Source organism: Mustela erminea, chromosome 5 (genome assembly GCF_009829155.1).
Source record: "Mustela erminea isolate mMusErm1 chromosome 5, mMusErm1.Pri, whole genome shotgun sequence".
Lineage (NCBI taxonomy): Eukaryota > Metazoa > Chordata > Mammalia > Carnivora > Mustelidae > Mustela > Mustela erminea.
Window position 1 is genome coordinate 132,136,353 of NC_045618.1, and position 22,951 is coordinate 132,159,303.

The 22,951-nt window shown below is 55.9% G+C and overlaps 1 protein-coding gene across 2 annotated transcripts; it reads left to right on the forward strand.

Annotated features, from left to right (window-relative positions):
* Nucleotides 1-261: 261 nt before the first annotated feature.
* PGF (placental growth factor) lies at nt 262-12,493 on the forward strand. Of its 2 annotated transcripts, XM_032344907.1 has the most exons (7): nt 262-696; nt 1,932-1,974; nt 6,060-6,256; nt 6,869-6,945; nt 9,090-9,119; nt 9,228-9,290; nt 12,280-12,493. In XM_032344907.1, the coding sequence occupies exons 1-7, from the start codon at nt 622-624 to the stop codon at nt 12,305-12,307; spliced, it is 513 nt and encodes a 170-aa protein (XP_032200798.1). In that variant the 5' UTR covers nt 262-621; the 3' UTR covers nt 12,308-12,493. The 2 variants fall into 2 exon arrangements, with proteins under 2 accessions (XP_032200798.1, XP_032200799.1); XM_032344908.1 differs by lacking the exon at nt 9,228-9,290.
* The last annotated feature ends 10,458 nt before the right edge of the window (nt 12,494-22,951 follow it).

A 22,951-nucleotide genomic window follows, 5' to 3' on the forward strand; every position in this document is an offset into this window, starting at 1 on the left:
CGCTCTAGGTCACGGGAGCCCCGCGGGGCACCAGGCTCCGAGCGGCCCCGGGGGCAGCTGCGGGCTGGACTGGTGGCGGCGGCGGGGCGAGAGCTGCCGCGGCTGGGCGGAGGGGGGCGTCCCTTCCCGCCGCAGGCCGAGAGCGCTCGGGTCCGTGCCGCCGTCCCGCCGCCGCCACCCCAGCCCCGCGAGGCGCTCGGCCGCTCCCAGGCCTCGTCGACGGTGGGCGGGGCGGGTCTACGGCCCCGCCCCACTCACGGCTCTTGAAACCCGGTCGCCAACGGGCCGCAGTCCCAGAAGGGAGCCGCAGTGTGCGAGGAGACTGCGTCTCCACTGGCCAGCCAAGAGAGGCCCTGGGGTCGCGCTGGGCGCCCGACGGGCCCTCCCCAGGGACCCGCCTGCCCCACACCGCCCCGCCCCGCCGGGCGCTCCGCATCAGGTGCCCCGGCCCCAGCCCTACCTGCGGGCTCCAGGCTCCTGGGGCTTCCAGAGGATGCTCGGGCCACCTGCGGGGACCTCGGGGCAGCAGTGAGGTCCTCTCCTCCTGTGCCGGGGGCTCCCCCAGGGGGCCGAGCATGGTGGTTTTCCCTTGGAACCTCCTGGCTTGGGACGTCTGAGAAGATGCCTGCCATGAGGCTGTTCACTTGCTTCCTGCAGCTCCTGGCTGGGCTGGCACTGCCCGCTGTGCCCCCCCAGGTAAGACCTATCCCAACCCCAGCCTGTCCCCCCAATCTTCCCAGCCCCCAGCAGCCCTTGGGGCAGGGGTTGTGAAATCACAGACCCACTCGGGGGAGTGGCACCTCCAGGGATGCCCACACTCTTCCCAGGAGCCAGGCTGGACCACGTCTTCTGGGAGGAGACCTCAGTCAGGCTGGGCTGTCCCAGACTCCAGCTCCAGGGTCTGTCTTGGTGGGGGCAGGGAAGCCACAGGGAGGGAGGGAGGTTTCCTCTCTGGCCCCTGGAGCCCTGGTGGCTTTGCTAAAAGCATCTTTCCACTAATCCCAGGCGGGTCCCTGGCCTTGTGGTCAGGGTCGAGGCCCCATGACCAGGCAGACGCCCCCAGGACCTCTGACCTGGCCTGGTGGAGGGGAAGCCAGCTGAAGAGGCCATTGGTGGGGAGGCCGGGCCCTGCCCCCACCAGGGCTCTGGGTGAACCCAGGGCTCCTGGGTGGGCTGGGGGTGAGACAAGAGGTCCTGCTGTGCCCTCTTTCCTGGGTGGGCAGTTGGAGTTCCTGCGTGCAGGGCCTGGGGAAGTGATCAGGGCCCTTTTCCCAGGAGCCGGGTGAGTCTGGCTGGGAGCCAGCTTGGGCAGTGAAATCCTGACAAAGCCAATGAGATCCCTTCCCACTGCACTGTCCTGCTGCCCCAGGAGTCTCCAGCTCCAACCGAGGAGCGGGTGGGCTGGGCAGCCCTGTGGGGCGGAAGAGCCTCACTGCCTTCCACTGCCTGTCTGCGCGGCGGGGCTGGCCAGAGGTGTAACCTTACCGGCATCACCAGCTCATGGCGCCACCCGCTCCAGCCCCTCAGCTCCCACCAGCTGATCACCTTCCCCCGCCCCCCCCCCAACCCCGGGCTCTGGCGCCCAGCCAAGGCTGCTGCATAGGGCCCAGCAGGGCTGGCCTGGGGCTGGGGAGAAGGGAGACCCCGAAGGACTGCAAGATCTTTGAGGCCCAGAAGGCAAAGGGTCTCCCAAATCCTCTAGCCTCCCACCCTTTCCAGTCGAGGAAATGGAGGCCAGAGAGAGGGGTGGGATCCATCCAGGGTCCAGTGAAGTTTTAGTTGCTTTCGGAAAGGGGCAGCTCTGAGACAGGGCAGAGTGTGTGCAGCGGGTGACAAGGAGCTCAGTGGGGCCCCTACGCTCTTGCCAACTCGGCCACGGAGTGTAGGGGCCCGAGGTGGACCCCCTCATCTTTGACCCTTTCTGTCCACAGCAGTGGGCCTTGTCTGCTGGGAATGGCTCATCGGAGGTGGAAGGTAAGCACACTGGGCTGGGCGTGCACGTGCTCACCGAGACCGCTCCGCCCCGTCCTCTGCAGGGGATAAGAAGGGATCGGCATCAAGGATGGGCACGGGCTGATAGGAAGTTCGGGAGAGTCTGCAAGCCGGCTGACATCCTGGCTGACAAAGTTGGCAGGACCTGAGAGATCCTTCTTTGGGGACCTAGAGGCCTAGCGAGGTGCACTCCTGGGCCAGGATCACCCCGCACACAGAGAGTGAGGCTGGGGCCCCTATACCCGGGGTTCGTCCGGTTGGCTCGGAGCCCCTTCCCAATACGATGTAAGGAGGCAGGCAGGGTCTCAGAGGGCAGCACAGGCAGGGAGAGCCGGGGGCCGCACTAGGGGTCCAGGAGCTGGTTGCGGCGGCCAGCAATCAAGAGGACTAGGGAGGCGTGAGGAGACCTTCCTAGAGGCCCAGCCCTGGTGGGGCTGTGGGGATCTGACCAGACCTTTCCATTGATTACAAACAGACAGAACATGAGCTGTGCCCTCCCAGGCCCCTCCACTCCCCACCCTGGGTTGCATCAAGAGGGAATCTTCAAAGGGTGTGTCGTTTGCCAAAGAGACATACGTGCAGAAGACAGGAGTCGCGTGCCAGGCCCCCTGCCTCGCCCCTCCCTCCCCGCCCCTCCGGGACATGCAGCAAAGCCACACACCATTACCGAGGCTTCCTATCGTGCTGTGGGAGAGGGAGCGTGTAGGGGCGTGTGCACGCACACTCTTGATAGCCTCCGAGGGTGGGCACACCCTCCCTCTGCTGCACAGCCCGCCTGGTGGCCATCCTCTCGTGGGCCTGGCTGTGCTTCTGGGCCCCTCAGGCACTGAGAAAGTAGGGGAGGTAGCAGCCCTGAACTTCATGGACACTCTCTCCCTCTCCCTGCCCTCCTGTGTTTCCCTGGGACTGGCACAGTGTCGTGCTCTTGGGATTTGGGGAGGGGCCCAGCAGCCCTCTCCACCCCGTGGCCCCTTTGATGCTTTTTAGCGTATTTCAGGCAACAATTACAGAAGAAGTCTAAGCCAGGGTTTCCTCATCTGTAAAATGGGAACATTAGATTACATGATATCCAGGGTTCTTTTTCTAAGACTGTGGGCTTCTCTGACTCCGTGGAGGAGACACAGGAGTACATATCTCCCAGGGACAGGGGTGAGGAGGCTCAGACGTGTCAGTTTGTTAGGGCAGCTCACCTGTCATCCCCAGCAGTCAGAGAGGCTGTACTGTGGTCAGCAGCAGTACCGTGAGTTTTGGAGTCCAGTCGCCACAATCTGAAAATACCATCCCCTCTTGCTAACACAGACAAGAGACAGCATGTTCTGTACTTTGCAGCCGTGAACGTTGATTTTTACTCTTACTCTTCGCGGTACTAGGATTGGGCATTTCCTGTGATTCTGCCCGCCCACAGGCTGTGAACTGGGAAGGCATTCACAGTCTCCACATTTTGAGGAACCTGAGGCTCAGAGAAGCCCTCGGGGTCTCCTAAAGCCTCAGACGCTATTCAGTGTATGTGGCGAAGTCAGCGTGCATAGTCCCAGGCCCCCTGGAGCTGGCGAGAGGTTTCGGTATGTCTGAGGTCCTGCAGCAGCCCCATGAGACTGTCCAGCCCCGGTCAGGTGCCTGAAGGAGCCATGGCCTCCAGTTCCTCTTACCCCTCTGCCTCCGGAGCAGGTCTGGGGCCAGAGGAAGGGCTCTCAGGAGCCGCTGAGCAAGATTCTCTCCTGAGGGGCTCAGCCCCCAACTGGGCACAGTCCCCATGCTCCTGGAGCCAGCCCCTCACACACCCCCCTCTGATTCTCCCACTGTCTCCCAGACAGTGGCCTCCAAGACTCTTTCCTGGTGGCTGCCAGGTAAACTGGGCCCAGCCCACCTCCTGCTTAGCCCTCACGCCCTCCTTCTTCCCACACACTCTGGCCATGTGGCCCAGAAAGGGGCAGATTTCGGGGCTCTGGGGCATGGCGGGGTGTGGGGTGAGGGAAGGAGAGCCCTTCTGCCTCAAACCCAGGCAGCTCTACTTAACCTGGCCGTGGGCCTGTCCGCCCAGCCGGGTGGGGGTCCGTGTGGAGAATGGGAGGGGGTTGAGTCGCGTCTTCTCTGCTGCTGTCCCCCCCCCCCGCCCCCCACCATGGCTGGTCCCAGAACAGGAGCCTGGGCTGTCTCTGGCGCTTCAGCAGCTGGCTGTTCCTCTGCTGTTATTGACGTTGTCCGTGGCGGAGGTTAAACGCTCAGAGTTATGGAGCGCTTATGGGTTTCAGACTAAACAGGTGCTCACGGAGTTCCACGAGGGGGGCGGTCCTCTGGCCTCACATTGCACAGGCCAGCTTCCCTGGGGCACGATGGCTGCTCACAGGGAGAGGGGCTTGTTTCCCCCTTGGGTCCCAGGAGAGTATTCCTGTGGCCTGGAGAGGTGGGATCAGGGGAGGCATCTGGTCCCCTGCCTGTCCCCAGGCCCAGCCTCTAGGACCCCTAAGCAGACAGTGCGGAGTGCAGCGGCAGACACCCAGATAAGCATGGCTTATTGCCTCTGTGGCCGCCTTGGCCAGCTCCGCAGGGACACACGGCCTCTTGGGTATTTTCCCCCAGCTTGCGGCCCTTTCCAGAAGGCCTCTGCTCAGGCTGAAGTTTATTTTTCCTCTGAGATTACCCCGAGACCAGGCCCCACAGGCTCAGTGGAATGGACTTTGGCCCCTTCTGCCTCCAAGGAAAGGCCACAGGGAAGAAGTGAGGGGCTGTTGGGAGAGGCCACAGCTCTAGGGCAGAGGCTGCGGGGTCCCCAGGGGATCCAGCTGTCCTAGCCTCCCCACTCAGCTATGGATAACTGTTAGGTATAGGGCAGGATGACCCAGAGTGGGAGAGGTCTCTCTGCCCACAGTCTCAAGGCTGGGCTGGGTTGGACGCACTGACTCCCAAATGGTCTGCCAGAGCTGAGGGAGACCTTAGCAACCATCTAGCCCCAACCCTGTGTTTTCTCCCGGGGGAGGAAACTGATACACTCAGAAAGGTTAAGTGACCTCCCCAAGGTCACACAGCCTGGACAGGGCCAGGACTAGAAGCCAGGTCTCCTAGCCCTAGCTGCTCACTTCCTCTGAGCCTCTTTTAGGGACCAGGCCCCAGGCCTTTCCCCGAAGGAGCAGCATCTTTTGAGAGATTCTAGATCAGCCCACACAGGCTCCTTGTCATGACCCCACCAGGACCCGGAAGGGGTCGGAGATGTCCCTGATAATTCTCAGTGAACCATCATCTAACCAATCAGTCATTACTCAGCCTGTGTTTCCCAGGTGTTTCCTGTCCTCACAGAGCCTCGACTTGGTTGTGAAGGAGATAAGATCTACTAGTGGTCGAGACAGGGCAAGGCCTAGCGGCCAAATTCTGCCCCAAGGAGGAGCATCTGGTCAGACTGGAGAAGCTGGAGAAGGCTTCAGAGAGGAGCTTGGGTGGTGGGCTTTATTTGATTAGAAACGCAAAGGGGACGTGGAGCATATCCCCCAAGATGGGAGTTACAGTGACGAAGCCGGCCATGGTGTGAGGGCTGGTCTGATGGTTGCCGAGAGTGGGTTCTGGGCACATTGCTGGCCGTGGCCTTGGCTGCCAGGTGGAGGAGCTGGCTCAGGGCGGGGCGGGAAATAAGGACTAAGGGGAAGGCTAACCCTCTCTGTGGGGCTCTACAAGCCAGTCATGCAGAACAGACTGCTTTCTGCAAATTCCCCATGATCGAGAAAGCACTTGACTGGGCCTGAGAAAGACCCAGAGGACATGAGAAACTGCCAAGATACGCTCCTCCAAGCTCCAAGGGCACCGAAGCCGATGTGCGTGCCTGCGTTGAGAACAGAGCGGAGAGCCCAGACACTGAGAAACTCCCATCGCACTAGGATTTCTGTCTGGCAGCTGGGCTGCGGGTCCAGCCATCACCCCAGAGGCCTCATGTCAGGGGTTCAGAGCCCAGGGAGCTCGCAGAGGCTGGGGGCTTCCTGGAGGAGGGAGCGTAGGCTGAACCTGGAAGAGCCTGCAGGGCCCGGGAGCAGGGAAGGGGGCTGGGCCTGACCCGTCCGGTCGTGTGTGTCTCCTCGTAGTGGTGCCCTTCCAGGAAGTGTGGGGCCGCAGCTACTGCCGGGCACTGGAGAAGCTGGTGGACATTGTGTCGGAGTACCCCAGCGAGGTGGAGTACATCTTCAGCCCGTCCTGCGTCTCCCTGATGCGCTGCACAGGCTGCTGCGGCGACGAGAACCTGCACTGTGTGCCCATAGAGACCGTCAATGTCACCATGCAGGTAGGTGCCCGGGAGGGAGGAGAGAGGGTCGTGGTTGTAGTCATGGGAACTGGAACTGACTCCCAGGCCCCAGCTCTCCCCACCCACCCCTGGGCCAGCTTGGAGCCCACTCGCTTCCTCCATTACCAGCGCTCTGGGCCTCAAGCTTTCTCCTACCCCAAGATCTAAGGGTATCTGGTTGCACTTGGAAGAGAAGTGTGTTCAGATTCAGGAAGTCCCTGTGCACACCGGGAGCATTTGGCACTCTGAGCTTTATGCTCATGTACACACACACACACACACACGCACACGCACACGCACACACACACACACACTGGTTTATGGAGCACTTGCTAGTGAGGCCCAGCCCTGTGCAAGGTGCCTCATAAATGCAACTTCTGTTACCTCAACATTCAGTCCCTTGAGACAAGGCTGAGGAGGACCAGGGCCTTCCTCGACCCACACACAGGTGCGGGGCTGTTTGCCCCCCACTCAGAGCAGAACGAGAGTACGTCACGCAAAGGCTGGTGGGAAGCAAGGAGTCTGGCCCTCCTCGCGAGGAGAGGGTGGAGAGGATATTGCAAGCCCACAGTCACCCCCCAATCCACGCATCCAACCCTTCTCTCCCCGAAGGTCCTGAAGATCCGCGCTAAGACCCGGCCCTCCTACGTGGAGCTGACATTCTCTCAGCACATCCGCTGCGAGTGCAGGTAGGTCCTCGGGAGCGGCTGGGACAGGCCCTTCGTACTCGCCGGCCTCAGCTAAGTGGCTGCCCAGCCTCCCTGCATCTTCCTCGTGGCTGAAGGAGACCAAGGAAGTCGGGGGCCAGTGGCAGCTTTTTATCCCCCTTTTATCCCTCTCATCGGCCTGGTTGGCCTGGGGAAGGGGTCCCATCCGTGGAGCACAGCTGCCTGAGACACCGTGGGGGCAGCGGAAGCCTGGGTCCCTCCTAGACGTGCAGGGGCAGGGGGCACACTGTCCTGCTTTCTGAGAGGGGAGGGAGCTGCCACAGCCCTGGAAGAGAAGCGTGGGGCGAGGACATTGCTGGTCTAGACATTGTCCAGGGTCCGGCTGGTTCGCTGGGGAAGGGGACACTGGACTGAGGGGCAGAGGGGGATGAGCTCTGCAGGAGAAAGGCAGCAGAAAGTAGGAGTCATGGGCTTTCTTTAAAGTCATGCCTCCACCTGGCGGACACTCTGCCCAGCACCGGTCTTGCTGCCTTTGCCCAGGGCACCTTGACACGAGTGACCAGGAGCAGCAGGCCCGGCACTTCCACCAGGCTCGGGAGGAGAGAGACGGGCTGCAACCTGGTACTCTCCTGGTACCCCTGAGCCGTGGATGGAGGCGCCAGACTAGAGGTCCTGAGCCCTGTCTGGGGGCCAGGAGATGGGGGGACCACCATTTCTCGTGTGCACCTCTTCTGTGCCTCGCCCCACACTAGGCCCTTGAATGTTTTCTCAGTTATTCAGCAAACATTTACTGACTGCCTACTGTATGCCAGGCACTGTCCTAGATGCTTGGGATACAGTAGTGAGCAAGGCAGACAAGGTCCCTCCTCTCGTGACAACCCTGGGAGGTAGTGGGTACTGTTGTTGTCCCCTTTTATGAGGAGGAAACTGAGGCTTGGAACAGTTACATTATTTACCACAACTAGTGAGTGAACCCCCGCCTGTCTAACACCTGAGCTTGCCCTTTCTCGTGCTACCCCGCTCGTCCATGACCACATTCTTCAGGAGCCCCAGCACTGCCCTGGGCTTGCCCTGCCTACTGCCCAGGGTTCTGGCCACCCCTTTTGGACCCAAGCCCAGGCTCCAGGCCCTCTTCTCTGTACTTCTGTTGGAGGCCCTGCTTCAGTCCGTTTCCTCCCTTCCGTCCTGGCCAGGGCTTAGCCACATAACAATAGTTCAGTAGTGAACCCTCCTGGGCACAGTGCCACCGGTGACCTTTACCTTCTATGTCACCTTTGCCCTCACAGCTACTTTTTGGGGGCAGGCAGACTGGGGAGACTGAGGCCCCAAGAGTGTCTCTTATGGGCCCAAGATGGCAGAGACATGACCAGGCTGTCCAAGAGGCCCCGACTGGCCCAGGCAGGGCCCAGCGCTGGCTCCCAGGGGAGGTAGCTGGCCTAGGGCAGCATTCTGTGGCGCCAAAGTGGACGGTTACCACCCTGCCCACATCCCCACCCCTGTTCCCAGGGGAGACTGAGGCCCTGTCCCCTTCCAGAGGTCTGGGCAACAGGGACACCTTTCTTCTCACTTCTGGGCCACCAGCCACAGCCCCGCCAGGCTGAGCCAGACCATGCCTGGTGACTGTGGGGCTCGGGCTCCCCTCCTCCATTCCACCGCCTCCCGCACTCCCCCCTGCTGTTGCCTGCTGTGGCATGTGTCCCCAGGGTGGGGGTGGCAGTTGTGCCCTGACAGGCAGAGCCTCAGCTGGGGGCAGCCATCCTCCGGTCCAGGGCCCTGCCACTCATTCACTGTCCTTGCAGAAACTCCCACAATGCACTCTGGGAGGAAGGGCAGGTACAAGGGAAGGAAGTGAACAGAGAAAGTCAGCAGAGAACAAACTCACAAGTCCACAGCTTGATACCAAGAGGCTGAGGAGTGCAGAAGGGTGTGGAAAGGGGCCCGAGGAGGAGATTCCTATCTCTCTTCCTGGGGTCACAAGAGCCTAGAGTGGAAGCTGAAGCCCAGAGGCCTCTGCCCATCCCTCTCTTGCCGGCTCATCCTGCCCCCTAGTGGCGCCAGTACTAACTGCAGGACCCAGGCTCTGGAGGTCTGAGAGATGTGGGGGTGGCGGGGAGCCCCACTTCTTGGTTTCCTGACTCTCCCCTGGTCTCTGTCTGTTTTCCTAGGCCTCTGTGGGAGAAGATGAAGCCAGAAAGGTAAGTGGCCTGGCCAGGGCTCTGGGCTATTCTTGGGCCTGCCAGTCCCTGTCCTAGCATGGGGGCCCCCCTCAGCCACTTGGTCTTGACGCTTTTGGCTTATTGCAGGAGGAGACCCAAGGGCAGGGGGAAGAGGAAGAGAGAGAAGCAGAGACCCACAGACTGCCACCTGTGAGTGTGCGGAGGCGGGGAGCAGGGATGGCAAGGAGGCCTGGCCAAAGGGGAGCCCCAGCCCTGCCAGCAGGGATCAGCGGTTGGGAAGGGGAAAAGCAAGGCCCAGGGCAGTCTTGCGGCAGAACAGGGAGCCAGCATCTCCTAGAGAACCTAGGGCCCAGGAAGCATCAGGGGACCTCGGTCCTCGATCCGGCTTAGCCCCGCGTCTCCTCATGGCCCTGAGCAAGTCATGTCATCGCTCTGAGCCCTGTTTGTCTCTCTGTTTAGAAGGAGGGGAGCCTAGCGGCACTGGGGAGGTGCAACCCCCCATCAGCTCCCAGGCTCGTGTTCTTGCCAGCCCTCTGCTTCCCACCCAAGCAGGGGACCTTGAGGGGCCACTAGCTTCCTCTTTCCCTCTCAGCGTTACCTGCCCATCTTGGCTTCACACCTGGAGGCCCAGGCTGCAGCCCAGGCCTGCATGTGGCTGGGAGAGGATTAGAGTGGGGGTTGGGGGGACCCAAATCTGTGAGAGTAAATAGTAAAATAGTAAAAATATAGTAATAGTAAAATACCTGCACAGAAATTCACATGGTGGTTCTGCTAGAGCCTGCTTCTTCCCGGTGCCAGACTCCAGGAAATCATTCATACCATGGAACTGGAGCTGACCCATGTTCTACCCCCATGAGCCCTCCCCTCCAAGACTTCCACCCCATTCCATCAAGACAGGGATTCTGGGGAGGTTGGTCCCCTGAAAGTGTGTGGCCCCCATTTGTTCCTTGGGCCCAGGCATGGACTGGAAGGAGAAGCTGGCAGTGTAGACAATGTGGGGTTCCCCCAATCCCACGGACCAACAGCGAGAGAGCCCTGGACCAACAGTGTCTCATTGCTCTGTCTTCCGGGACAGCAGAGCAACACCTCATTTGGGGAATCTCCTGAAGGAATTTTTTTTTTTTTTAAAGATTATTTATTTATTTATTTAACAGGCAGAGATCACAAGTAGGTAGAGAGGCAGACAGAGAGAGAGAGAGGTGGGAGCAGGCTCCCGGCTGAGCAGAGAGCCTGATGCGGGGCTCGATCCCAGGACCCTGGGATCATGACCTGAGCTGAAGGCAGAGGCTTTAACCCACTGAGCCACCCAGGTGCCCCTCCTGAAGGAATTTTAAAAACTCATGTACTCCTTCACTTATTTTTAAGTTGACATTGAACTTTTTCACCAAAATTATAAATAGTTGCAAAGGGTATCGTTTCTGGTGTGTTATAGATGTTAGTATTTTAGCAAAGTCATTATATGTCCTCCAGGTTACCCCACAGGATAAGCTATCCTGATATTCACCATCATTCACTTTTTTTCACAAAAAGATTTTATTTATTTACTTGATAGAGCACACAAGCGTGGGGAACCGCAGAGGGAGAGGGAGAAGCAGGCTCCCTGCTGGGCGAGGAGCCCGATGTGGGGCTTGGGACTCGATCCCACAACCCTGGGATCATGATCTGAGCCAAAGGCAGATGCTTAACCAGCTGAGCCACCCAGGCGCCCCTGCCCATCATTTCACTTTAAAAATGAGATGTGAACACTCTGCTTTAGTGGTCGTGTGTTTACATTGCTTCTTTTCCCCTTGGCCTTGTATATCCCTTCCACTTCCCCCCCAGAGTGGCCTAACTTAATATGCTTGAATGTTCAAAGTCCTTGACGTATCGCCTTGTCTTATTTATCGGCCATGACAATGGTATATACATCGAGATGATTTTCATTTTCCTATGAACAGAAAACTCTAAATTAAGCTCTGCCCTGGAATAAATCATTGCAATAATTATTAGTAGTACCACTTGATCAAAACAGCACAAATACATCATTATTTTAATAAATGCAAAACCCAGAAGTATCATCAATGTTACCAGGAGTGCATCTCAGTGAGATGGCAGTGGCTACCTCTTTTTAATTAGTTAATGAATCCATTAATGCATGTTACCTCCTGCCAGACCGAGACAGGATTCAGCATTAATTCCATTCTCATTTTTTAATAGATGGAAAGGTTGAGAAACCATGCTCACAGAAATAAATGGGACTAGATGTCACGCAGTCATTTGAACTCCTTCCAAGTTATTTGCCAAAGCCTCAAGGTGATCTCACAAAAATCACTCCTCTTGACGTAGTAGCTGACAATCCGGTTAAACCGTTCTTCAATTTTGTTGAAAGAGGAAGACGGAAACCACTTGACTTGCAAAAGGCCTGGTGGCCCGGTTGTAGGCCCTTTCTCCTTTCCTAACACTCACCTCAATATGTCAAGTTGTCTTTTTATTCACCGTCCCCACCCCAGTACTTTTACCCTGGGGCAAAGGACTGACCCGGTTTAGGAAGGGACAAGATGCTCCTTTCCCTTCCAGAGGGAGCAGGACAGTTGTGGGCAAGGCCATGGGAAAGCAGACCTCGGGTACTTCTCATGCAGATGGCTTTCAGGCAGAGGATATGAGCAGGCTGAAAACCCAGTCTCTGAGTACCATCAGTACTCACACATCCCTCAGACAACCTCCGTGCACATCTGGGGTTGCCTGTCCCCCTGCTAGGGGACTGCTGTCCGAGAATAACCAGATGCATTATTGTGTGGAGCCAGACTGGGTTCAGAGTTGGCTCTGTCACTGAGTGCTGTGTGACTTCCAGCAAGTTTCTTAACCTCTCTGAGCCTTAAGTTAGTTTGCAGATTTTTGTTTCTGTTTTCATTTTTGTTTTGTTTTGTCTTCGAAAGGAAAGTGGCAACGGGGCCTTCCTCACAGGAAGTTGTTAAAGGGCAATGAAAAAGTGCTTTGCACCGGGCTGGGCACCGGGCTAAGTGCTTGGTGCAAAGTAACTCCCAGCTTCCCGGCCCCGGGTGCGAGCAGAGACCCAGGAAAGCTGCAGTCTCCCTGTGCTCTGTCCAAGCTTTTCCTCCAGGTTTGCCCCCCTCCCGTAGGAGGGCCCCCCACCCTCCTTGGGTGCTGATACCCCCTTTCTGTGTTTGGTCTCTGGCAGGTGCGGCCATACTGTTCCCCGGAGGTAACCGGCCCCTCGGAGGAGAGTCGCCTCCGCCCGGCTCCTGTATTTATTATTACGGCCACACTCAGTCCCCTCCCTGCTGACGCCTCTATTTATTAGCCAGTTGTATCCCTGCTGAATGACTTGCTCCCTCCGCGATGAGGGGCAGGGAGGGACAGGACCCTCAGGAATTCAGTGCCTTAAACAGAACGTGAGAGAAAGAAGGCGGCCCCGGAGCCACGTGTGCTGCAGCTGGAGAAGAAACAAGACCTGAGGCCCGGTGAGGGGCCGGCCAGGCCCCAGCGGGCTTCCTTGGAGCGGGAAAGAGAGCGGGGATGGCGGCAGGGCCCGGCCCGGGGCTCCGCGTGGACAAGCAGCCCCGACTTCTGGGGGGAGGCAGGCAGCGGCCGGAGCAGCAGCAGCTCCGGAGACAGGCCATGGCCTGGGGGCCTCTGCCGTGGCTTGTCCCCTAGGTCTCTCCTTACATCTTGTCACTGCTCGTGCTGGGATGTTGTTCTTTACTGTCAAGGCGTCCCCCCCATGCCCCTCTCAGGGACATAGGCAAAGAGGGGGCCCTCGGCTGGCCATGGAGCCAGCTGCCCCTGAGTGGCTGCTGTGTGACTGCCAAGCCAGATTCTCTTGAATAAAGTATTCTAGTCTGGAAACAGCTTTTCCAGGGGTGTGTGTCTGTGGAGCCGGGGACCACAGCAGCAGAACGCGGAAGTGGGACAGGAAGAGGGATGATGGGCTCAGGGCCACCCCCACCCCCACCCCCAGTGGCCCCAGCCACTCCCGCAGGACCTGGGGTCCGCTTCTCCCGTGCTGAGGTGTTCCCAAGATGTAGTCTTGGCCTCAAAGTGGGAGCCCCTGGTTCCAGCCACCCTGAACAACCTCAAATTCAAGAGCACATTCCTCTTCCCCTCCCCCCGGGTCCCCAGCCACATTCAACTCCAGTGCCTGGCCCCCGGGGCCCTGAAAGAAGCGGGGCACCAGGGCTTCTCCCAGCCTTTGGAGGAGATGTCCCAGCTGCCGTCCCCCAGCCTGCTCAGGCTGCTGAATGCGGGGATCTGCAGATGCCCGATTTCTTCTCACCTCCCATCTTCCTCTGCCTTCCTCCTGAACCCCTTGGCACGACATGAGAGAAAGTTCTCTTTTCTCAGTCCAAACCATCCCACCTGCCTGTGACCTGCCAGGCACACACGTGGGTTTATGTTGTCTGAGTGGTGGGGGTCGGGGGGACACCCCACTTCTGTCATCTGAGGCTGCTCAGGACAAACCCGCAGGGACGCAGGGGGCAGGGGCTGGCCTCGGGCTCTGGAGGGAAGCCAGGGCTGATGGGGCGCCGTGGGGTGGGACAGGGTGGGGTGGAGAAGCCCTGCTGAGGCAGCTGCCCTTGGCAGTGTGTTCACGGAGGCCCGGGCCCCCCAGACAGAGGACGCTCTGGTCAGAATGTGCTTCTGGCGTGGTCGCAGAGGAGGTGTGGGCCGGCCTCGGGGGACACATTTGCAGGAGAATGCACTTCTCTCCTACTTCTCCATGATGCAGCGGCAGCCATCCTGAGCCACTGACTTTCACAGACCAAAAGCTGAGAAGAGCGCCCCTTCCCTTGGTCAGGCCTCTGGCTTGGCTCCAGAGACCCCCAGCCCAGCCCCTGTAGCGTGTCCAAGGCCCTCAGCCTCCCAGGCTCCCACTCACTTGGACATCAGCCTCCCCTCCCAGGCCAACAACCCCTCTAGGATGCTAAACCGAGACCAGAGAAGCTTCCGGAGGCCCGAAGTGAAAATCGGCATGGGTGGCTGGGAGCCTCATGGCAGGAATGAGCAAGGAGGGAACTGACTGGCCCATTTGACATTTGACTGTGTTGGGTGTCCTTTAGGTCTCAGAGGGCCCTCTTCCTTTGCGGAGCCAAAGTCACTGCACCTGACACCGTCCCAGCACCACGGACTCAGTGGGGGAATCGAGCACGCAAAGCCCCATTCCCACGGATCTTAGATTTGAGGAGAGAGACAGACCATGACCATATGTTGCCGGATACTGGGTGGACTTTTCCATTGCTCAGACTGATGACTGGACTCAGGGCTAAGGAAAAGGGTCTTGAGCATCTCACACTCTGAAACAGAGGGAAATAATTTGGGGTGGGACACCTCTGCCTACAGGATTTGTCACGAGATGACTGGTGTTTACGAGCCGCAGACACCGCCCCCCACCCCCTTCCTCAGTCTTCACGGTCTTTACAAGCAGAGCCCCGGGAGGGGGAAGGGAGAGGGGGAGAGAGGGGGAAGGGAGAGGGGGAGAGGCGAGGTTCGCTGGCCCTTCCCCTCCTCTCGCCGGGGCTGGATGTGCTGTGCCGATGAGCCCATGTGCTAGCTGGACTGCAGCTGTGGGGAGTGGAGAGCTGAAGCAGGACGGAACGGAGAGAGGCGCAGCCAGCGGGAGCTTCCCTGGAGTCAGGGTGTGTGGGGTGGGAAGGTGGACAGCCCTAGGCAGCCCCCCCCTCTCCCAAGAGGGAAACCTGTGAGGAGGCGGTGGGCTCCGGGTGGAGGGTTGGAGCAACCGCTGAGTGGGGCTGGCGGACCTAGAGTTGGGCGGGGAACAGTGCTGTGGGGGCCTGTTGCCCCACAGGAGCCCCACTGTGGCCCCACAATGGAGCTGGCCTCCAGAGGCCCATCCGACCAGCTGCCTTCACAGCCAGAGAAGACATGGCCACAGCTAAGTAGTCCTTTCCCCCGGCCACTCCTTCTCGACCCTGTGCGAAGGAGCAGAAGGGAGCCATAGCAAACACAAAGCGACGTACAAGGGGAGACTGTGCCCACCCTGCTCCCTTGGGCCCAATCCAGCCCAGTCCAGGCAAAGGGGTGGGTCTTCGGTTGGACAGACCAGCCTAGATGGTGCTGGACTTTTCCTAAGTTAAAGTGACAGGAACTTTAGAAAGTCTCCCCAAAATGCCATTAAGAGACAGGAAAAGGACAATGAACACGGTTCATCTAGAAACCTTGATGACAGAAAAAAAACGAGTTTGTTTTAAACCCACTTTTTGCTCAACAAGCAAGTTTCCCGTGTAAACAAAGAAATTAATAAGAAAATGTCTTTTTACCAAAATGTGGCTCTGGCACATTTAGAGATGGCCTTGAATTCTTTGACATTATATTCCTTGAGAGGCCAGGCCTCTGTTCCCTCCCTCTGAATGTGAGTTGACCTGGGTCTTCTCCGTAAGTCGGAAGAGACCCAAAATGGTTCCTTCTGAGAGGGCTGGCAGTTTCTGCTTGGTCTCTTGGGAGATGGAGCTGCCACATAAGGAGGTCCGTTATCGTGAGGCCACCATGCTGGAAGGAAGCCCAAGCTGCCACAGAAAGGTGGAGAGAGAGAGCCTGTGTGAGCAAGAGTGAGTGCACTTAGCCGGCCTCCAGCTTTTCCAGCTCCCAGCCTCCCCTCCCCTCCCCCCTCACCTCAGCTGAGGCCTCAAACCCCATAGAGCAGAGGAGCTCCTACCTGTCATGCCCTGTTGGGCTTCTGGCCCACAGAACTGTGAGATTCATTAATAATAAATCGTGTGGGGCCAGTTTGTCGTGCAGCAACAGAGGCTGAATGGAATATATGGAAAATAAGGAAAGGAGATGAGATGGTGTTTGGAGGAAGGTGCTCCAGACCAGGAGGCCATGGGGGGGCCTCAGAGGAAGTGACATGTATGGGGAAGTTTTAAAGGACAGGAAGAAGTTGGTCCTGTCAAGATCATGAGGAAAAGCACTCAGCCAGAGGACACGGCAGTGTCACGGCACGGGAGGAATTCCAGGCCACGGCAGCATGACGAGAAAGGGGGAAAGGGCACAGGATGGGATGTCAGGGGGAGGGGGGGGGGCCGGGTCATGGGGTCACGAAGGGCTTTACAAGACAGCGTGAGGGGCAGGAATTCGGTTATAACGTGGAGGGAAACCATTGGAGGATTGCAAGCAGGGGAGTGAAGTGATATTAAGTACATTTTTGAAAGATCTAGAGACTCTAGGGACGCCAGCCTAGAGGTACAAGGGCCACTTCGAAGACTGTAGCAAATCCAGGCAACCGATTACTTCGGCTTGGCCTAGGAGATACTGGGAAGCAAGAGAAGTAAGTTTGGCTTTAATTATGCATGCGAGCTAGTTGTTTCGATGATTCCTCCACTCAGGAGCACTCTCTGAGGCTCCTAGAAGCAGGCATTTTGTAGTAGATACACGTGTGAGGGGACAACTTTATCACCACATGAAAGCCTTCCCACTTTCCCGCTTAATAAAGAAAACTCCAGTCTGTGAGGCAGAAGAAGGCTAAGGAGAGAGGTCTAGGCTGGAGAGGCTAAGCTGATCTACCTAAGAACTAGGAGAGAGCATTCAGGGAAGCTGGGGAAGGGAGTAAAAGGCCCCGGGGACTAGATCTAGAAAAGAGCTTAGGGTTTTGTCCTAGAGCTCTTGAGGCTTCGGGTCATTCAGGAAGTGAGGCAAGTGTTTGTAAGAGTGTCCCTCCTGTTGAAGACCGTAATGTTCTTTGAGAGAGGCTCGCTCAGAGACACCCAGCGGAGACCAAGCCCAGTGGAATACCAGACTCAACCAGGGTTGCACAGAGAGGGGGTAAGACCTTGTTTCTGATCTTACAAAGTTGGTCAAAGGAATCAGATATGAGCAGGTGATTATAATAGAAGGAAAGAAGGCCACGTGGCTTGAGCAAATGCAGGTGAAGGGCTACTAGAGAAATCTGAGATGCCAGGGCCAGCTTCTCAAAGCCAGTGGCGCTTGAGCTACTTGAGGAAAGGCAAGCCAGTGCGGGGAGATGACTGGGGAAGGCGTCTACTGGGAGGCAACCCGTTAACAAAGGACCCGTCGTGCTTTGGGATTTTCGAGTGGTGCGGTTTGGCTGATGCTTAAGGTATGTGAAACGGAAGAGTCATAGAGAAGGCCAGAAGGTAGCCCGGGGCCCTGGATGCTATCGTAGGGAATTAGGGTTTTGCTAGGCAGTGGGAAGCACTGAGGTTTTTTTTCATCAGGAGAGTGACACAATTTTGGAATTCAGGGCTGAAGGAAAATTTGCAAAAAATCTATTTCCACACAAACCTGAGGCCCAGGCTTGTCCAAAGCCCTGAAAGCGAAGTGAGCCAGAATTTGAAAATTTATCAGTGAGTGAGATGAAGGAGAGGGAAAGGGGAGGAGAGCCGTGTCTGCTCCAAGCCCGAGAAGCAGGCCAGACATCTGCGAGGCGGGTCGGGCGGGTCGACAGAATAGGCCCCTCCACAAACTCTGGTGGGAAATCAAGGCTCCAGACAGGGCAGCGGTAGGACGGAGCCTTGGTGGGGAAAGATGGCTGTCTGTCAGCACCAGAGCCCAGCAGCTGTTTTCCCAGAGAAAACGGACCCTTCCCTTTCCTGAGGGAAGCCTGGAGCATTCCCCCTCCCCGTGACATTGGCTGCGACTGAGGCAGATGAGGGCCTGGCCCCTGCTAGCCGTCTGCGGGCCCCACCTCAGAGGCCACGGGGCTCCAGGCCAAAAAGATGGTGTGTTTCTAGTCCCTGAGGTATAACTTCGTTACCATAGAGAACACCAGGCAGGAAGGTCAGGCAGGGAGGAGGTGGCCCCCTCCCTGTTCCTCCCACCGAGAGGGTATCACCTGGGTGATGGGGACAGGGTCCCGCCACCCTACTGGTCTCTCATGGAGGCACTCTGGAGAACCGGCCCTGACCTCGGTTGGACTCCCCGACCCCCATGCAAGTGTTTCCCCTCTCCTGTCCCCTCTAGGGCCCCCGCCCTGCCGTCAGCCAGGCCACCCATGTGGGCAACACGGTAACGGGAGCCTCTGTGCTCACACAGCGAGAGCTGTTTACAGCCCTGTGACCGCCTGCCGCCCGGCTGGGGTCTGGGGTTTAGACTGTAATGGTGATATCCTCCCCTCGTTGAGCTCTTTATCCCTTTCCAAGCAGTCTCTGCCACAGTCCTCTTCCGAAGCCTGTGAAGTCTTCTCACTTACCAAACAAGCTGGAAGGAAGTACGGAGAGGGCAAGAAATCTGCCCAGAGGATTTCAGCGGCGGCGTCTCTGGAGGGTCAGGGGAGTTGACAGCTGGCCACGGCTGCCTCGAGGCCAGGCAGGCAGGAAAGGCAGAAGCTGAGGCCTCCCAGGATCTGATTCCCGCGTGGACCCAGGGTGTGGACCCAGGGCCAGCCACGTGCGGTCATGGAAGCCATCACCCGAAGGGAGGGCCGAGTCTGAACCTGGGGGTGCATCCTGGAGCTGTCCCCAGGCTGGCTGGAAATACAACTTTCAGCAGCCGTGGGGAGCATACGGGGCCTGCGGATTCCTCTCTCAGAGCCAAGTTCCAAGTCCAAATCCAGGAGACTGCAGGTGCCTTTGGGATCCGTGAGAATCCAGTCCCAGCCAGTCAAGATCAGCTCCAGCAACCAAGGCTCTGCGTCTTTGTGTAGGTGTAGACTTCCCTGCCATCTGCCACCCTCTACCCCGCCCCTTTCCCCTGGGAATAAAATGTAAATAAAATGCCCTCTTGGGCAAAGACTAATTGTTCTGTGGCTGTAACAAGCAACCAGTTATAAACCTGGTTTATTCCACCACTTGTTCCAGTAACCGTGTTCCCTAACCCGTGTGCTTCGTAATAGCACACCGTGAAAATAACCAGTCAGCGACGGGCTCCCTCCATGTTCCAGGCTTCCAGGGCCAAGGTCAGCCCTCTGAAAGCCGACCCACCCCTGAACTCCGCCCTTCCCCACGCCTCGCGGAGGTTAGCCTCAGACACGTGGCTTGACACGCAGCTCTCCCTTGGTTCCACGAGTAAATTCGGCCTCTCATTTCAGATACTGACTAGTGACGTCTTCTTTCCACACTTAAGCCCGCCGAAGTGTTTCTTGTGATCTAGCACAGATTGAAATGAAGAACTTCAATGAAATGAAATTCTTCCAAAATCCAGAGAAGGAGGAATACATTTTTTTTTTTCAGCTTTGAGATGAAGTTGGTCTAAGCGGGGGCCAGAAGCCCCTTCCTTCTCATCCCACAGCCCTCCTCCAGCAGCCCAGCCCCATGCTGGGCCTGCAGGGAGCATCCACAAGAGAAATAAACCTCTCTTTTGACAAAGAGGATCGCTTCCTTTGGCATAATTTGTATTGTGTTGCTGGAGGGCCCAAAGACCCCTTTTTCTACCAGCAGACATGAAGGCAGGGAGAAAGAAAGTGATAAAGGAATCATCTCGCTACATAGACTTAATTTTTGATATCAAAATGAGATTGTGGGGATCCTGGGTGGCTCAGTCAGTTAAGCACCTGCCTTCAGCTCAGGTCATGATGATCCCAGAGTCCCAGGATCCAGCCCAAGTCAGGCTCCTTGCTCAGTGGGGAATCTGCTTCTCCCTCTCCCTCTGCCCCTTCCCCTGCTCCTCTCTCTCTCTCTCTCTCTCTCTTACTCTCTCTTTCAGATAAATAAATAAATGAAATGGTAATATACTCATTATCTTATAACTTGCTTTTTAAACTTAATATATTACAGACATTTCCCCATAACTATAGATATTCTCCAACAATATGATTTTTTTTTTTAAAGATTTTGTTTATTTATTTGACAGAGAGATAGAGAGCATGAGTAGGCAGAGCGGCAGGGAGAGGAACAGAGAGATGCAGGCTCTCCACTGAGCAGGGAGCCCGATGCGGGGCTCGATCCCAGGAGCCTGAGATCATGACCTGAGCCGAAGGCAGCCGCTTAACTGACTGAGCCACCCAGGCGCCCCCAACAATATGATTTTTTAAGGGCTGAATTGTACTGCCCATAATTTAATTAACTGATCTATTACTAGATTTTTGTGTTCTCTTTTTTGTTGTCCTATTAAACTGTGCTACAGTGAACATCCTTGGGGGTTTGTCTTTGTGTATAGAAGTCGTTCTCAACCTAAAACTAAAAACAGCAGCAAAAATCAAGTCCGTCAAAAAAAAAAAAAAAAAAATCAAGTCCGTCCTTCGACTGCACGTTCTCCTTGCAAGTGCCTCTCGATGCCCGTCTTGGGCTTCATGGCCACGTGCGTTGACAGTGGTCTACGCTTTCGCTCTCTATCTTGGCATTTCTGCTCACTTCCATAGCTCAGCCCTGAGAAAGTGACTCCAGGGATTTCCAGGGTGTCAGTCAGCGTTTCCGGTTCGTATCTAACTCAACAGCACACGCTGGGCTTAGAATTAAGCTCCCAGCCCTTTCCCTCGGCCTGGAAGCTTCCATGAGATCTGAGCTCTGCCCACCTCTAGCTTCATCCCACGTTAGACTCGTCTCTAAGGTCCAACACGTTTGTCTTTTTCCAGTTTCTGGAATTTGTGGTGCCCCCTCAGGGCCTTTGCTCATGTTGTTTCCTCTGCCAGGAAATCCCTCCCCCCCCCACCCCCCCCACCCAACGTTGCTGACTAATAAATGCATCAGCCATAGCTCAGCTCAAAGGCACTTCCTCAGGAAAGTCTCCCAAACACGCCTGCCCATCAGCTGGGTCCTATTCCACCATTAGAGGCTATGAAGCACCGTCTACTTCCTTGTAGCACTGAACACTATATCTTGAAAATTAATTCTGTAATTTCATGGTTATGTATTCAATATATCATATTTAAATATTAATCTTAACATCACAAATAATATACCAATTACCTTTGTCCCCTAAAAACAGAATTTTTTTTAAAAATATTTTATTTATTTATTTGACAGAGAGATCACAAGTAGGCAGAGAGGCAGGCAGAGAGAGAGAGAGAGAGGGACGCAGGCTCCCTGCTGAACAGAGAGCGCGATGCAGGGTTCCATCCCAGGACCCTGAGATCATGACCTGAGCCGAAGATAGAGGCTCAGGCTTAACCTGGGGAGCCACTCAGACACCCCTAAAAACAGAACATTAAAGGTATTATAATGTCCACCTGCTCCCTGCCCCCATCAGTCCCTTGCCTCCCGGGAGAACAGGGGGCCAGGGCTCAGGCTCTGGAACCAAACTGCCAAGATTTGCTTCCTAGTGCTCCTGCTTCCTACCTGTGTAAGCTTAAGCAAATTACTTAATCACTTACTGAATTATTGAATTACTTAATTAAACCTGCCTCAGTTTTTTCATCTGTAAAGTGAAAAAAGTGTAAAGGATAAATAATAGTAACAAAGTGTGTTTTGTTTTGTTTTTTTTGAGTAGTGTTGTTTTAAGATTCATGTAAGATGTTCTGTGTTAGGTGGTTAGGATGAGTGCCAGGCTCACAGTACATGCCGAGTGGATGTTAGCTATTACTATCTGTGGTCGTTACTTTTATGTGTCAAGTTTGCTGGGTCATGTGGTGCCCAGACATTTGGTTAAACATTATTTCTGGAGAAATAATAATGTTAGGGCACCTGGGGGGTGCAGTCGGTTGGGCATCTGACTCTTGATTTTGGCTCAGGTCATGATCTCAGGGTCGTGGGATCGAGCCCCATGTTGGGCTCTGTGCTCAGCACAGAGTTTGCTTGAGACTTTCTATCCCTTTGCTCCTGCCCTCCACACACAACTCTCTCTCTCTCTCTCTCTCTCTGAAATAAATAGATAAATCTTAAAAGAAAGAAAGAAAGGGGGCGGGGAAGGAAGGAAAGAGAAGAAATCTTTTCCAGATGAGATTAGCATTTGAATTGGTGGACTCCGTAAAGCAGGTGACCCTCCATAGTGTGGGCCAGCATCATGCCTGAATAGAACAAATGAGTGGAGGAAGGGAGAATTCACTCTCTGCCTCACCGAGCTGGGACGTTCATCTTCTACCCTTGGCCTGGGACTCAAACCGCTGGTGCTCCTGATTCTCAAGCTTTGGACTTGGACAGGAACTTTTACTATCAGATCTCCTGGTTCTCAGGCCTTTAGATTCAGACTGGAGCTATGTCCCCAGACTTTTCTAGATTTCTAGCTTATAGATGGTAGGTCGTGTGTCTTCTCAGCCTCCATAATTGCATGAATCAATTTCTTATAATAAGTCATCTATCTATTTACTTACCTACCCATCTATCTATCCTATTGGTTCTTCTTCTCTGGAGAATCCTAACACACTATAATATAGTGGTAGTATTTAATATTGTTTTGTGTGTGTATTTAACAAATATAAATGCAAAAGACATCGCATTGTAGGTAGCATTTAGGAATTGTTTTTACTCAACAATGTGTTTTGAGATCTTGCATGATCATACGCACAGACTTAGTTCTGGTTCATTCTTTTTTTTTTTTTTAAGATTTTATTTATTTATTTGACACAGAGAGAGAGATCACACGTAGGCAGAGAGAGTAGGGGAAGGAGGCTCCCTGCTGAGCAGAGAGCCCAACATGGGGCTTGATCCCAGGACCCTGGGATCATGACCTGAGCCGAAGGCAGAGGCTTTAACCCACTGAGCCACCCAGGTGCCCTCTGGTTCATTCTTCTAAAATGCTGAATACTAGGGCTGCCTGGGTGGGCTCAGTTGGTTAAGCATCAAGCTCTTGATTTCGGCTCAGGTCATGGTCTCAGGGTCATGAGACCAAGCCCTACACTGGGCTCCACGCTCAGCAAGGAGTCTGCCTGAGATTCTTTCCCTTTCCCTCTGCTTCTCCTCATGCATTCTCTCTCTCTCTCTAAAATGAATAAATGTTTTTAAAAATATTTATTTATTTGACAGGGAGAGAGATAGCGAGAGAGAGAGAACGCAAGCAGGGGGAGT

Bases quoted from the DNA above. Each gene is read 5' to 3' on its own strand.
- PGF (XM_032344907.1), top strand. From the start codon at position 622: ATGCCTGCCATGAGGCTGTTCACTTGCTTCCTGCAGCTCCTGGCTGGG. The intron at 697-1,931 runs GTAAGACCTATC...TTCTGTCCACAG, and splicing joins TGCCCGCTGTGCCCCCCCAG to CAGTGGGCCTTGTCTGCTGG. The intron at 6,946-9,089 runs GTAGGTCCTCGG...CTGTTTTCCTAG, and splicing joins CACATCCGCTGCGAGTGCAG to GCCTCTGTGGGAGAAGATGA.